General features: G+C 42.0%; 1 protein-coding gene across 1 annotated transcript in view; it reads right to left on the bottom strand.

Annotated features, from left to right (window-relative positions):
* MYO3B (myosin IIIB) overlaps positions 1-17,285 on the bottom strand; it is a 485,789-nt gene that overhangs the window by 123,384 nt on the left and 345,120 nt on the right. The window contains exon 32 of the mRNA XM_031651705.1: positions 13,317-13,419. Within this exon, the coding sequence (XP_031507565.1) occupies positions 13,317-13,419 (103 nt within the window). The remainder of the gene's footprint in view (positions 1-13,316; positions 13,420-17,285) is intronic.

Here is a 17,285-nt window from a genome sequence, read left to right as displayed (position 1 = left end):
CGGATCTCGGCTCACTGCAAGCTCCGCCTCCCAGGTTTACGCGATTCTCCTGCCTCAGCCTCCCGAGTAGCTGGGACTACAGGCGCCCGCCACTTCGCCCCGCTAGTTTTTTGTATTTTTTAGTAGAGACGGGGTTTCACCGTGTTAGCCAGGATGGTCTCGATCTCCTGACCTCGTGATCCGCCCGTCTCGGCCTCCCAAAGTGCTGGGATTACAGGCTTGAGCCACCGCGCCCGGCCAGGAAGGGCATATTCTTATATGATCAGAATACAATGGTCAAAATCAGGAATTTAATATTAATATGACACTATTTTCCAATCTACAGATTGTATTCAGTTTTCCAAATGTTTCAGTGGTGTCTTCTATAGCAAAAGAAATTCCTAGATCATCTGTTGCATTCAGAGGTAACATTCCTTTAGTCCCCTTTCATCTGGAATAGTTTCTTAGTCTTCTGTCATGTTTCATTTTGGAACCTACAGGCTGGTAGGCCGGTCATTTTGTAAAGGCTCCCTTCGTTTGGACTTGTCTGCTGTTTCCTCATGATTAAATTCAGGTTATCCACATTTGGCAAGAAATTCACAACAGTGATGTTGTCTTCTTCTCAATGTATCATATCAGGAAGCACATGCTGTCAGTTTGTTCAGTTACTGGTGATGCTAACTTTCATCACTTGGTTAAGGTGGTTTCTGTCAGATTTCTTCACTGTCCTTTTGTAATTAATAAGTTTCTTATGGGGATTTACTCTGAGACTATGCAAATAGCTTATTACTCCTCAAACTTTCACATAGTAGTGTTGGCATCCATTCATAATTATTGCCTGAAACAATTATTATTTTTGTAGTTGCCAAATGATGATTTTCTGTTTTCTTAATTTCATCTACCTTTATTATTTCATATTTTATTGTAAGGAAGAGCTCAGCCTCTTCCCTTCCTTCCTTCCTTCCCTCCATCCATTTATCCATCCATCCATCCATCCATCCATCCATCCATGTGGATTCATGATACCTTATTTTATTCAATGGATTATACTCTTTAGTCATCATTTACTTTGATACTCATATAGTCATATAGTTTGGCACTGGATGATTTTAAAGGGTTGGGAGTAACAGACTTCAAAATGAGCACTTTAGAAAAAAATGCATAATACTAAGGATGACTTAAAGTGGATGCCTCAGAGATAACAACAACTCCTCTAATCACGACGCTTTGGGAGTGCTTTTTATACATCAGATGAGATACTACATACTTTGTATATGCTACCTCATTTAACTTTCATGGCTTGGTGAGGTACATATTGTGCTATTTGATCTTCCATTTAAAGATGAGGAGACTGAAGCCTTGAGAAAATAAGTGGGTTTATAAAGTTCTAACCCTGTAGTAGCAGGTCTAGTGGACTCTAGGGCTCTTGTTGTCAACCACAAGACAATCCTACAAGTAGGTGTGGGAAACCCCCAGGAAAGAATAAGACTTTAAAAGCAGGGTTACACTATTCCTGAGGGTAGCTAGACACTTTTTCCAGGACCTACAGAGAAATCTGAACTTTTTGCATTTTTACAAATGGGGCATTTGGAAACTGTCTACATGTCTGTCATCACTTCAGGTACTTCCCTAACCTGCTTTGTGGAAACCATCCTACTCTGCCTGCAATCCAGTAAGGAAAGCATAAAGAAAGAGATCATCTGAGTCAATCTCAGCAGACACAGACCCAGAAAGGCATGACTTGGTTGTGACGCTCAGGGAAACATGCCTGTGGGTCAAGAGAAGACAATGAAAGCCATGTTGGGGTGGAGGAGAGGGAGGGGGAGAGGACTAAGGGAACACTAGAGCAGAGAAATTCACTATCCAATTCTTTAGAACCCAGGTGAAGACAAGGCTGTGGCTTCCACTGTTTGCCCTCCCTTCAGGCTAATATACTAAATCTTTCTTCTGGCAACAATGCCCCTTCCACCTTCACCAGACCACCACTTTTAAAATGAAGTTTCAGATTCTGAAAATGAGCTTAGGTGAAAGGATGCTTCATGCTAGTAAAATAATTTAAACAACTGCCCTCCCTTGGAGAGAAAAGCACAGTTGGATCTGAGAATAACATCCTTGCTCTCCCAGGAGGAACAAACTAAAAATAAAAGTCAACAAGGTGCTTCCTGCCAGTCAGTAAATCCAATAAGCAAAGATGATGCCTCAACCTGGCGCTGGGTAGTTAACAGCTAGCCTGACTCCCTGCACCCGAGAGCGGCCATGTGGTTCTCAGAGCTAACAGCTGCCAAGCAGAACCCCTCAGATTAACCCATAGGTGGTGTTGAACCACTTCCCATTAAGATATTTGCAAAGCAAACAAAAATGATAGCCCCACTCTGAGTCCTGGGAGCTGGCCAGGAGCGCTGGCTGTTCTTGTTGACACAAAGAGCTCTCCGGGGAGGGTCTGGATCAGAGCGAGGAAGGCCACTCCCACCTGCGTCTCCAGACTGTGTTGATCTTAGGCCATTAGAATTTTGGTATCAGGACTGTTTATTATCTAATTTCCTAAGCACAGCAGTTGCTAGAGCTCTGTTTCATAAGAGCTCTCTATTGCTCTCTGTCTTCCCCACCTACACCATTCAGATAAAAAGAACAAATTCAACCCTCCTCCTGTTTTGTCTACTCATCAAGGAGATAAGTCTGAGAAGTTACTAAGATGCACACAGAGATGTTGTGGCATTACTACCGTTACCAGCTTTTAATGGCAAATACTTACTCGTTTCTTAATTTAAGGTGACCAGGGCAATGCTAGTGGAAAATATATTGGCATATTTGTGTTTTATAGTGAGGAACAAGCTGCTATTTAATTCACAAAATATACTTGGAACTGAAACACTACTATGTTTTCCTTGTAATCCAGTGAAGAAAGTGAAGTTAATAAAATTGTGAAAATGTACAAAGTTACTCTTCTTTCAACCTGCAGGATTATAATCTAGGTTTCTTTATGTGTTGATAATGAAGCACTCTTATATAAATTTCATTTTTACAAAATTTTGCTTCCTGTAACATTTTCCACTTGAGTCCATTTTCTTTTCTCAAACTTTTCAAAATAGGCCTAATACGTAAAAGGTCTTTTGGGCAGAAACTCATTCTGAGCCTGAATATAATAAAGGTCTTGATGAGGATACAATGTAGGTAGCAGCAATGTGCTGAATTTCTATGGGTAATACAGGAAGGGGACAAGGGATGGAGAAATGGTTAGGGATCTCATCAGATTTTCTCATTATTTGAAATTGTCTTTTGGATTAGAAACCAGAACTTTAGAGATGTAGATATAAATAGTATAAGGAGAGAGACAAAAAAGAAAGAAAGAAAAGGAAGAAGGAGGGGACGGAGGGAGAGAAGAAGGACAGAAGGGAAAGAAGGAAAGGAGAGATCTAAGGGAGATTGAAATTTCTTCTCTTTTTTTAAACTCTTATTTTAGGTCCAGGAGTACACACTCCAGTTTGTTATACAGGTAAACTTGTGTCATGGGGGTTTGTTGTACAGATTATTCTATCACCCAGGTATTAAGTTTAATACCCAATAATCATTTTCTCTGCTCCTCCCCCTCCTCCCGACCTCCACCCTCAAGTAGGTTCCAGTGTCTGTTGCTCCCCTCTTTGTGTCCATGTGTGAGAGATTGAGATTTCTTTAGAAAAAGTAGAGGCATTATCATACTAAAAATATCATACTAAAAATTTGACTTTTTATTAGAAAGAAGAGAGCTATTAGGAGAACTTCAACAGCAATTTTTTGGAAACTTGAATATATGATTCAGTTTTAGATGAAGTTTATTCAAACTAAATTAAAATGGGTTTGAAAATGTTCAAGTTTTCCAGAGAGCACGTGAGCCCAACCTTGCTAGTCAACTTTGTAGAGCAACATTGTTGACAGCAAGTATGTTTAGGGATAGGTTAATGAAAACACAAAAGTTCATGTCCACAGGCGATCACGTTGAAGGCCTTGATGGGGATGATAATGTGACTTCAGCTATATAGAAGAAGTGTTAAAAAACTGAAAATTGGTTCCTATGCCAAACTGTCCATCGTCATCTGATGCATCGGGCATGAAAATATTTGCCTTGAGGCAGGGCACAGTGGCTTGTGCACACAATCCCAGCACTTTGAGAGGCTGAGGCGGGTGGATCACTTGAGGTCAAGAGATTGAGACCATCCTGGCCAACATGGTGAAACTCCGTCTGTAGTAAAAATACAAAAATTAGCTGATCATGGTGGTGCACAGCTATAGTCCCAGCTACTCAGGAGGCTGAGGCAGGAGAATTGGTTGAACCTGGGAGGCGGAGGTTGCAGTGAGCTGAGATGGCGCCACTGCACTCCAGTCTGGCGACAAAGTGAGACTCTGTCTCAAAAAAAAAAAAAAAAAAAAAAAAAATTGCCCTGAAGTATGGATCATGGGATATAAGAAAACCCAAGTCAAACATGCATTCTCACATCATATCTGCTGAAGTTCACCATGTCCTAGTTCCTAGCAACTGACCTTCAATTTGAGATATTAACCACAGACAGCTACCAGCCAATAAGTGAGCTTCCCAAAGAGAACACATAAACATCTTCCCAAACTTGGAGTTTATTTTTGAGTTAGGAAGGTAGATGCATCACAGAAAAATGACACAGTGTTAATGGAATCTCCCTTCACTTGTTTAATTAGCATTTTTGACTTTTTGAGAAAGCTAGCTCCTTTATCAACAACTAACTAGGATGCTCCAATCAAACTCAAGGTAAATAGGAAGCATTTCTAGAGAACAAAGTAATTAAATTTAGCTTTGGACCTCACAGAAATAAAAACTCAAGGAGCACATATTCATTTATCCATTCATTAATTATTTCATCTTATGCCAGTTATGGCCAAAGATTCTAAATTCTAGATTCTGTGGGTGCTACAGAAATGAGCAACAGTTTCAGCCCTAAAGTTTATTATCTCATGTGGGATACAGTAATAAGAGCTAACATTTTTGTCCACTTAACTACATACTAGGTAGTCATCTAAACGTTTTCTATGGTTTATTCTCACAATGGCCACATGAGGTAAGTACCATTATTAGAAACACACTTGCCCAAGGTCATTGAGGTAGTTGGACACAAACCTGGGCCAGAACAGAGGCAGTTCGGCGCCAGCGTCTGTAGCTGAATCGTTTCCTCTACCTAGATGGTGCCCTGCACACAGCGGGCAGGAATCAAACTCAGATGCTGGCAGGCGAAGCCATGAATTACGCAGGCGGGTGAGTAGGGATCTGTAAAAGACAGCTCCTGCTCACTTCCAGCAGATTGCTGCCAGATATTCAGGTTTTTAAAGAGCTATCAGAAGTTCAAATTACACGAAATCTTTCTATTTTTATGTGTTAGAATCTAATTTTAAAAATTTAAAAACACTGAGGCCAAAAAAAACATGTCTGTAGACTATATTCTCCCCAAACACTATGGGTTTACATCTTTTGACCTATAGAACAACAAAAAATTTTGTGTACTTTTGAAGACCTCCCATATCTTGGTGCCTTATTCCCTGTAATAGTTCTTCCTGCCTCACACCACCCCCGTCCCACCCTTCGCCTTCTTCTTACTGGACCTTTCACTTTCCCAAGAGTGGCTCCTGCATATCCTGCCTCTGGCTATGGCCCACTCTGTTTCTCCTGCCTGGGATGCTCTTCTCTTGCCCTTGTCTGCTTGCCACATGAATGAGACCTTGAAGGATGAGTAAAACATCAACAGGTAAAGACAGGACTGGCAAGGGAATTCTGTTCAGATGGAATAGCATGAACAGGTATACAGAATATGAAAACAGGACATGTTGAAAACCACCAAACAGTTCCAACTATTTTAAAAGAGGCCTCTGGTCCTTGGAATCTGTTCTTAGAAAGAGACTGCTGGCATTCTTGACATACAGAAATCTTCTAAAAGGATTCTTTGCATAAGGATCACTGATGATTTAGGGTTTGTTGAAATAGTTCAGATAAATATTTATATATGGCCATAAGCAAGTCCCCAAGGAAAAAATATAACTCAAAACAGATTTTTCCTTGAAGCTTTTTTCAGCTGGTTATAAGGTTTCTGCCTTCAAAAAGGTTTTGAAAATACATGTGACCAATTAATATTTTAAAAATCTAGAAAGTCTAAGGAAGCCCTAGCATCAACTAAGCTCTGAAAGTTATTATTTGAGGGTATGATAATGTCATGCTGGCAATGTTGGTAAGGGTGACTTCTGAACCCAAAGTCAACCTCAGTTTCACACCTGAGATAAGAGCCAGGAATACAAGAAAACAAAATTTGTCTCTAAAGTTAAAGCAGAGAGTGAGCATTGTTCAGTTTCTAAGGTGATGGAAACCTCAATGTTTATTTTAGTCTACGATTCTAGAGCTAAGTCAAAGTCTTGACCCTTCATATGAGTTTAACTTTATAGAAAACTTTTCCATACTAATATTACTACTATTACTGCTACTACTTCTATCGCCATGACCAACAACAGCTTGCCATAATCCCTTATTGAGTATTCATTACATGTCTAGAACTGTGCTAGTTCCTTTGCTTTGATGATCTCCAGTCCTCCCAATTATTCCCTTTTTGCAGTCTAGGATACTGAGGTTCAGAGAGAGAAAGGAATTTGTCCAATGTCTCATAGCTTGTAAGTGGTTGAACTAGGATTCAAACCCAGGTCTGTCACCAAAGCTCATCATTTTTCTACTCAAATGAGATAATACATACAGCATCTACCACATCTTAAGCACTTGATCAAAGAAGGCTACTATTCCTACCACCACTCTCACATCATGCTGCCATTTTCCCTCTGGTTTCATATGGGGTCCTCCAATGTGTTAGTGCACTAACTTGACCACAGTGGTAGGAAATTTGCTGGAGGATTTGTTCTGTTCAACAGTCTTAGAACTGCCATGTATTTCTGCAATGACCCCTCACACACAATGTTTGTCAAGATAAGTGGCAATCTCTACTTCACAGCCCACATGAAAATCTGGCCCACAGTCGGCCCTGCTGACTGGGAGGCTGTTTCTCTGGCTCATCGATTCTGAGGTCAGCCCAATTGGCTCCAAGCCTCAGAGCCGCAAGGATGACACACGGGAGAAATACGCACTCGTTTTCCCCTTGTGAGCTGCCAGTTCTCCTCGAGCTGCCTGAGTCACGGAAGTTCCCATCCCTCTGAGTCTGAATCCTCATTGAAGGGCCCACAACGAAGCAGCTTCACTGGGGGTGTGTTCAAGCCATCTTGTGAAAACACTTGCACCAGCATTATCAATCTCCTGCCTCCTTCATATGGGTTCCTTTTACGCAACAACAGGCTAGCTGTGCTAAAGAATGTCACATAAAAGCCTTGTGAGAGCTTTGCCATATGCAGGCCAAATTAAATTAAGGGGCATAATCCTCACCATTGTATTTATCAGCATTAAAATGGGGGATTACCATCATGGGAACAAAGCCCCACAACATAAAAGACTATTTCCATTCTGTCACTCACTGTACACAGTTACAGGCTCACATAGGAAGTGAAGCAGAGAAGCATCACCCCAACCACTTACTTCTACTTTCAACCTGAGGTTTCCTTCTCTCCAACCAAGTTAACCCTGTCCCATCATGCACAGATGGGAGCACCTTTCCCATGAGGCTTTCTCCCAAGACCTGGGTGCTGGAATTTTCTTCATCAATCACAGGGTGACAGTTAAAACAATCAGGGTGTATTTCTCAGTGGGTGGTGATTTCAGATTTAAACAATGACAGGTATGGAGACAATGTGGGTAGAGAGAAAATGTCCTGGACTAATTATTTGGAGCCTGGAGCCATGAGAGGCAGTAGAATGTACCAGTTAAAAAAATGAGTGCTCTGGTCAGAAGGCCCATGTTCAAATCCTGATTCTGTCACTTTACTGATTAAGTAACATTGGCAAATTACTTGTAATCTCTCAATGTCACAGATTATAAAATCTGTACCTTTCCCATAAAGTTTAGTAGGATAATGCGTGTAAAACACTTAGCACAGGCCAGGCACTGTGGCTCACGCCTATAATCCCAGCACTTTGGGAGGCTGAGGGGGACAGATTGCTAGATGTCAGGAGTTCGAGATCAGCCTAGCCAACATGGTGAAACCCCATCTCCACTGAAAACACAAAAATTAGCCAGGTGTTGTGGCACATGCCTGTAATCCCAGCTACTAGGGAGGCTGAGGCAGGAGAATCACTTGAACCCAGAGGGTGGAGGTTGCAGTGAGCTGAGCTCACGCTATTGCATTCCAGCCTGGGCAACAGAGTGAAACTCCATCTCAAAAAACAAAAACAAAACCACTTCGCACAGTGCCCAGGAAGTTGCTAATGAATATCAAAGGTTAGCGGTTATTATTGTTGGAGATAGAAGATCTGAATTCAAAGCCCAGACCCACCATTTATTCTCTGTGTGACCCTGCATAACCCTGTGATTCCCTGACTAGCTGATGGGGGGCAGGTGCAGGTAGATCTGAAACCAATCCAGCACTGGTCTCTGAGATAATGTTTATGAGCTATTTGCCTTAGCTTTCCCCAGGTTCGGTTTATCTGTAATATAGAGTGAGTAACACCAACCCAGAAGGCCAGTGTGAGAATTACATGAGATAAAATGTGGAGAAAAAAAAAAACTGGCATAGCAATAAGTGCTAACAATAAATCTGAATGATCTCAACACTTCCCTGCAGTACTTATTTGCAGCAATATTTCTTGACATGCATGGATCTTCCTTATGAACTCTTCCCTCTGATTTTGCCTTCCCTTCATCTTTCCCTGGTACCTGTCTGCTCCCATCACTGTTTCTCCAGGACTCTTGAGGAAGACTTTGCTGGTTGCTTCCCTCTTCCTTTCTTCTTGCCTAATCTCTCTACCTCCTTTGCAGCTTTCCTGCAGAACCACCACTGCAAATTCTGGCCAATCATATGCAAGAGAAGTCTCCTGGGTGACTTCTGGGAAAGATTTCCCTCCTAGCAAATGGAGAGAGACTCCTGAGAAGAATCCCCTTTCCATCTGCTTCCTTCTTCCTGCTCCAGACACTGCCATGTGAGGAAGTGATGCTCAGTGTTGCTCCAGCCACCTCGTGGCCTTAAGTGGGGGCCTCACTGACATGCCGAGAACAGCAAAGAAAAGAGATGCAAGGGGCCTGTGTCTTGACATTCCTGAATGGTTGACCCAGCCCTGGAACTTCTGTCTTTGGATGTTTTGTCTCGAGGGATCCTTGAATCTATGGGTTGAAGGTCTGTTACTCCCACCAAGAACATCACAAGTGACACAATCCAGCTGTCTTCTTACTCTGCCCACCCCAAACCCTTCCTTACTCCCACCCCACCCTCTGCCCAAGAACTCCTTCCCATCAGCCCTTGTTGAATCACAGAACACTGAGTTGACGAACATAAGGGGGAAAACAGAATCCCAGCCCCTGTATCAGGGATACCCTGGCCCACTGTTTGGTAAGTTATTTGGGATCCTCTTATTGTTGCCACTACCCAAAGACTCACAGGAAAAACACTTCCCTCATAAAAATCTGAGTGCTGAGAAGTGGCTTTGAAAGTTAGCTCTGTAAACTTATTGAGTAGCTATTGTGTATGCTGGATACAAGAAAGAGTAAGACTCAGTTCTCACTGTTGAGAAGCTAACTTGCTAGCACAAGGTCAACCATAACACCAGGCAAAATATAAAGAGCACCAGAGAGACTGATACACCAAAGTGTGGTGTGAGGACCCAGTCTGTGAACTGTTACTACTCACAATGACATAAGGAGTTAGTGCCAGAATGTAAATCAATTCATCACCAAGAACAGTGTTTAGTTCAGCTGATTTTTTTTAGTAACAAGACTTTCTTAATGAAGAAAGCAGTGAGTTGATTTACATTTGGGCACAAATTCATTAACCTGTTGTGAAACAGCACTTTGAGTAGTACTGTTACAAAAGAGCTACAGCTCAAGGAGCATTAAAAAGAATCAGGTCTTCATGAAGTCACCCAGGAGACTTCTCTTGCATATGATTGGCCAGAATTTGCAACAGTGGTTCTGCAGGAGAGCTGCAAAGGAGGTTGAGAGATTAGGCAAAGAAGAAAGGAAGAGGGAAGCAACTTTTTAGGGAACCTAAAAAGATTTAGGTTCATTATGTCTGATGAACATAAAGCTCTAGCAACTTCAATATATGTCCACTGTGAGTTGGGTGTAGGAGTGTGGAGCTCAGAACAGAGACTTGGGACTCGTGCTCACATAGCTGTTAGGACAGTGTATCTCGACCAAAAGGTAAGAGTTGAACAGAAAGGAATGGACAGAGAGAAGAGAGGTAGGTGCGCTGGTAGCACAATAAGAAGTCTGATTCTGGTTAGCCATGAGGTGTATTAGGGACAAAGTGGAGGTGAGCTTGGAGGACAAACTGAAACGAGCTAGAGAGAGGCGTGGAACAGCAGTCTGAGAAGTCGGAACTTCTTTTGGTCTAAAATAGGAAGCCATTAAAGTTCTTTGAACAAGTCAGGATATGTTGTAAGACAATTGATCAGGTGTGAGAAATGAAAGCGGGTCTGTAAAGACAGAAGGAGAAAGGAAAAGAGATAATGGCAGTCCTGGATCAGGAAAGAGTACTTGGAAAATGACTGGAAGTGAGGTTAAGTGAGAGGTAGGAGTCAAGAGCGACTGTGCCAAGTTTGAAGGCCAGGTCACAAGACAGTGTTTATGTCAATCATAGAAGTGGGAAGGGCAAGTGGAGGAGGTGCTTTAGGAGGGGCTTTTCTGTTGAAGTCTTGGTGTGTGAATCAGGAATATATGTCCACTGTGACTTTGGTGTAGGACTGTGGAGCTCAGAACAGAGACTTGGGACTCATGCTTACATAGCTGAGACTTGATACCAGAACACACTGGTGAGAGATGGTATCATCCAGGGGAGAAGGAGAGAAAGGAGAGAATCTAAGACTTGGTGAATTGTCTTTATTTTAATGGTGAGTGGAAGAGAAGAAGGATGGAGCCAGAGAAAACAAAGACTGAGAATATTTCTGAGGAAGCACCTGAAGAAGGCAATACTGCAGATACCCTTGGAAGAGGGCTCTTCAAGGAAAGCACACATGGCCCATGGAACTAAATGCCGCAAAGAGTCTGATGAACATAAAGCTCTAGCAACTGGGAGCTGTGCTTCCCAAGGATAGTTTTAAGGACATTGTAGGGACACAAATCAGATTTCAGGACTAAGGAGAAAGGGGTTGGTTTAGTGAAGAAATGAGGCAGTGAACCTGGATAGCAGTTGGAGGAAGTCTGGTGGTAAAAGTAAAAAGAGGGAAGGACAGGCCACGGGCCTGTTAGGATGGGGGGAGGGATAAGCAAAATGGAAAGTGATAGTGGAGTGTAAAAGATGGGAAAGCAGGAGAGGTGCTAACTGATAGTGGTAGGGCCTGGATGGCAGGAACACAGCACAAGGAAGAGGATCTGGGGTCTGTGAGATGGGAGCAAAGGAAGGAAGGACAGCTGAAGATAAGGAGAGATTCTAAGGTGAAGAGAAGGGCAGTAGAAGAGCTCAGAGCGCTGTCCTGATGTTCTCAGTAAAGTCAGACATCAGCTGAGGTTGAGGAAGTCACACTGGGGTTGAACTCATTTTCCAGACTGGTTCACTGACTTGCCCAAGGTCAAACAGTTGGAAAATGTTAGCTAGGATCAGAAACTAAGTCTTCCACCCAAGCTCAGTGATCTTTCTACCACATTAGAAATTGTAAACTTTGTAATTCTAATATGAGATATTAGATCTTTTCCTAAAGTGCCCTTAAATGAGCTATTCTGACTTTTTAGGCAAGTAGCCTAAAGTACTTTACTTTAAAGGCAGCCCAATGACAATTTGAGACCACTGGGGGAGTATTAAGAATTTAATTTATCAAGTCTCAAAAATCCTAAGAGATCTCAAAAAATGAAATAAAAAATAATTTAAGAATTATGTTTAAAATTGTAAATTAAGACTTTCTCTTTTCCAGGTGAAAAGATGCAAAGAACTTTCTAATGACCTGCTTCTTTCTTGAAATCTTTGACTAAAACTTTTAAGGAAGTTCCCCATAATCAATGTGGAAGAAAATAAGAAAGGCGAGTTTCATTCTATTTAGGCCTTCCCTTTGCCATGGTCCACTCCTTCCTGTAGCTGTGTCCTCCTCCTGGTGACATATGTGATGGGTTCTGGAAACCTTATCTGAGAGAAGGCAGATTATAAAGGCTTCCCTGAAGAACAGGCCTAGGAGTTGTTTGCGTCTCTAGCTCTTGGTGTCATGTCTGGCCTGGCTGGACTTAAAGTGTCTTGAGCCTACATTTAGCCAGCGTATCGGGCCCTGCAGCTTGAGCAGCTCAGAGGTCACTGAAAGGCAAGCTCTGCTACACTCCTTTTGAACTATATTTAACTCAAACCTGTGGCTAAACAGGAAATGATACTCCCTTTTTGCTTTAGCTTAAATCTAGGGTTTCTCTACCCTTTTTTTTTTTTTTAATATAGTGACAGGGTCTAACTATATTTCCTAGGCTGAACTCAAATTCCTGGGCTGAAGTGATACTCCCACCTCAGCCTCCCAATTACCTGGGTCTACAGGCACATACCACCATGCCTGGCTGTAGGTTTCTCAACTGTGGGACTACCGACATTTGAGGCTGGACAATTCTTTGCTGCGGGGAGGGTTTGTCATACATTGTAGGAGGTTTAGCAGCGTCATGGGCTTCTGCCCATTAGATGCCAGCTGCACAACCCTTCCCTCCAAAGTTGTGACAACCAAGAATGTCTCCAGACATTGCTAAATATCCAGGGGGAGGATGTTTAACCTAATGAGGCTAAGTATAGATTTAACCATGAAGAGAACTCAAAAAGTAGGGTTGTGTTCAGGTTGCTCTGTAGGATAAAGACTTTGCCCACGACATGGGAGAATCTGATGGAAACACTTTTTTTTGAGACAGAGTCTTGCTCTGTCACCCAGGCTGAAGTGCAGTGGCACAATCTTGGCTCACTGTAACCTCCGCCTCTCTGGTTCAAGCGATTCTCCTGCCTCAGCCTCCTGAATAGCTGGGATTACAGATGCATGCCACCATGGCCGGCTAATTTTTGTATTTTTAGTAGAGATGGGGTTTCGCCATGTGGGCCAGGCTAGTCTCGAACTCCTGACCTCAGGTGATCCACCCACCTCAGCCCCCCAAAGTGCTGGGATTACAGGCATGAGCCACCACGCCCAGCCCTGGAAACATTTTTTGGTTCCACTCTCTCCATTTCACCAAAATACCATAGTGGTAGAAATACTTCTGTTTCATTATCCATTAGAATGGAGCACCTGAGTTTACAACAGGCAACTCTTACACTCACCCATTTTTCTCTGTGACAGCACGAGAGTTGCTTGAAGTCTGTGCATGACCATTGTTGGATTCTGCTTGTGAATGGCTTCTATGATCTACAGAGCCCCTGAAAACTGAGAGAAAAGAAAGGAGGGCTAAGAATATGTTCAGAAGTAGGTAGGGTTAGGTTTTGGTGCCCATCTACACTCTCTGCAGCCCTTCTCTCCCTGCCCTCATCCCACTCCCTGACTTTCTATAGCTTTTTTCTAGGATATGTCATTAAAATTGAGCTCTTCTCCATTCCAGGTCTTGTTCCATGCTTGGTCCCAGTCAGCAAACTGTTTTCATGCTTAAAGGAAAACAAGCGACCTCTCTTTGGCAATAGATATAAAGAGTGAACAGATTAGAAGCCCCAAGTGATTTGGGTCCCAGTAGAAGCAGTATACAATAGCTGGAACAACACTGTGCTAAAGTCAGCAGATCAGCTTCTAGGCTGGCTAGGCTGCCTGCTGATGTGGACAGGTCAAGGAACAAAATGTGATGATGTGGTTAGGATTAACTGTAAAGAGAAAATCATCCCAGGAGTAACCTATTTCAACATTTTGATTGAGGACAGTTTATTGATGAGTTTCTCAAGAATGAGGGTAACAAATACAATTCTTTCTTCCAGTGACCGTGGCTAATCAATCATGGCCTCCTTTTCTACTGAACTTTAATTCAACCTCAAGTTCCTTCTTAACACTTCGCATCAGTGGTTGTCAAAGTGTAGACCCCCAACAAGTAGCATCAACATCACCTGGAAACTTATTAGAAATGAACGTTCTTGGACCCAACTTCAGACTCTGTGAATCAGAGACTCTGCAGGTAGAGTCTGGCAATCTGTGTTTTTATTAAGCTCTCCAGGTGACCTTGATCCATGTTAAATTTTGAGAGACACTACTTCCAGATCAGTGAGTCTTACTCCTGGCTGTACATTAGAAACACCCAGGAAGATTTTAAACATGCCTAGGACCAGTCCCTAGAGATTCTGACATTGATCTGGGATGGGAGCTGCCATCAATTATTAAAAGAGCTCCCTAGACAATTTTAATATGTGGCCAGGGCTGAGAACCACTGTTTCAAGTAGTCACTACCAATCAATCAGGGTTGGAAGGAGACTGCACACCTATTTGCCGTCCTTATTTTAGATAACCTAGAACCATCCAAACTGAAATATAACCAACAAAGATAATCTATACATTTGGGAATTGTGACTTACTATGGAAGATGCATAAATGGTTGACGTTAGGATTACAGAATACATGATAGAAACGGAGTGTAGAAAAATAAATAAAAAGTATAGAAATCAGTTGTTTTTGTGTTGACTGTTCTGGAAAGAACATGTGCTGATTTTAAATTGTTAGTTTGGCTCCTTAGCATAAATATTTCTTGTGTGGAATAAATGCAGTTTTTGAGCTAAGGTGATGGATAAAAAGACTTGTTGTTGTTGTTATTATTATTATTGCTACAAACACCAAAAGGATAAAGAGAAAAATTTAAGTGAGACATTAATACATTTTTATTATTACACACACACACACACAGAGACAAAACATTATGGCCAAACAGTGAAGCAACAATATTGAAAGAATGAAAAAATAGAAATCAAGAAAAATAGCCACAGCCTGTTAGAATTTCATTAACTAATTCCCTTCCTCTCCCCCATTGCCTTTTCTCCATTGATAAAATCCTCCAGTTAGAGCACCAGGCAGGATTTCCCCCTCTGGGAGATTCTAAACCACTGTTTGGCCCGCACTCACTTGCAATGCTGTGATAAGCAACATAAAAGCAAGAACTGACATAAAAACAAAAGAGGGGAACCCACTTCAGGGATACAAATATCTTTCTGTTTCCCTATGAAGAAGGAAAAATCACCACAAATAATTTTTAATCTTGTTCTCTGGCCCAACTCAGCAGCACTAAGAGCTACCAGTGATCAAAGTCCAAATGATATTGCCCTTGTGGAAAGCTAAGATTGCAAGCTTTTGTCTGTACCTATTTTGAGATCCTCAGTTAAAAAAAAAATAATTATAAGGAGCAATAGCCATCCAAAGAAGAAAAAAGCACAAAGAGATCTAGAAAAAAAACTGTAAAATCTCTTTTGGTTTGGGACTCTCCTTATGAAGGTGCCATGTCCAAGACCAGAATGAGAAGAAGCAACATCTTTACCTGGTTCAGCAAATGCGCCCAGCTACTTTGCTGGGGTTCCCACAGAATTTCTGTTCATGTAATTGAAAGGAAAACTTATTCCATGTTTCTTATTAATTTACACTTCAGTCATCAAAATATTGATTTTTAAGAGTTATTTGAAGCATAAAACCAGAAACTTACAGAATATTCTGAATAAAGCTTAGAGGGAATCTGCTCCTCCATCCCCTAGCTTTGCTGAAGAACAGGGAGAAGGATTTGGGTCAAACTAAAGAGATAAATAAGATTATCAAACCACTGAATTCAAAGCAGCATCCAAAATTGTCAGTTTTCAGTATGATCTGGTGACAGTTGGAATCACCTGGCTTCTCTCTGGCAAACGAATTGCTGAACAAGGAAATTGGAGAAATGGATATATGAAGGAAAAAGAAGAGAGAGAAGGTGACTCATTTTAAGTGTATGAACAGGTTGAGTTAAAAAAAATTAGACCAGGCCGGGCACGGTGGCTCACACCTGTAATCCCAGCACTTTGGGAGGCTGAGACGGGCGGATCACGAGGTCAGGAGATCGAGACCATCCTGGCTAACATGGTGAAACTCCGTCTCTATTAAAAATACAAAAAAGTTAGCCAGGCATGGTGGCTGGTGCCTGTAGTCCCAGCTACTCGGGAGGCTGAGGCAGGAGAATGGCGTGAACCCGGGAGGCGGAGCTTGCAGTGAGCCGAGATTGCTCCACTGCACTCCAGCCTGGGCCACAGAGCAAGACTCCATCTCAAAAAATAAAATAAAATATAAAATTAGACCAGTGACGTGGCTGAAAAGTAAAATTATGAACTTAAATATTCATAAAATGCCAAACTTGGGGAATGTGCAGGTGTGACAATAGAAGCTTCTCTAGAGATGGGTCACCTTTCATCAGGGAGGGTTCCTAAGTGTTTCTGGTTTAATGAAGTAAAGCAATACTTGGAACTGAATCCTTCCAAACTCTGATTGAGCTCTATGAGCCATTCATATTTTTCAAGGAGAAAAATTAGTCAAGTGTCAAGTCTTTACCAGACTGTTTTGAAGTAAGATGGAAAAGCATTTGACCGTCAGGAAATAAAACAACAACAACAACAACAAAAACACCAAGAACACCATTAGGAGGTGCTGCAAATGCCTTTGGGGCCACTTAGGAAGAAATATAAATGTGTGAAGTATCAGGAAAAGAGGATGGGGAATCGCGAGCTTTGTGATGAACCAGAGAATTCACACCCCACTTAAAGACATTCAGGTTCAAAGTTTTTTAAAAAGCACTGTGCCTGGCCAAACACAACACATCTTTGGAGGATCTCCTATTTGTGACTTCCTATACTGGAGGATCTCCTATTTGTGACTTCTAGGGGGAAACAGTGGTCCGCAGACTCAGTCACTAACAGCCAGCCACACTTCTTTTGAAAATGAACTCTCCGATTGTCTCCATCCCCAAGTCTCCTCAAGTTCAAGAAACACTGATGTTCTCCTGGATCCTGCTACCTCTCTTTTTCTCCTACTCCCTAACCTCCTTGCCCCAAGGTAAAGTTCCAGTTCTATATTTCCTTGAAACAGACTGACTGACAGATACTAAAGGAGTCTGAAGTACCCAGAGCCTCTCTGCCTACACACTGGGCAGTGGCACTGGGGTTGGCAGATCAACTGTAACTGTAAATTCTACCACAAAGTCCTCACTTTCCATCAAATGCAGGTGCTGGTATTAAAGCCCATACTTCAAAAATCACAGCCTCTCAAGCAGAAGTCCAGGGACCTTCAAAATTCAAAAGGGTGAGACTGCAATA

This window comes from Papio anubis, chromosome 10 (assembly GCF_008728515.1).
Source record: "Papio anubis isolate 15944 chromosome 10, Panubis1.0, whole genome shotgun sequence".
Classification (NCBI taxonomy): Eukaryota; Metazoa; Chordata; class Mammalia; order Primates; family Cercopithecidae; genus Papio; species Papio anubis.
This window is presented reverse-complemented; position numbering and strand designations above follow the sequence as displayed.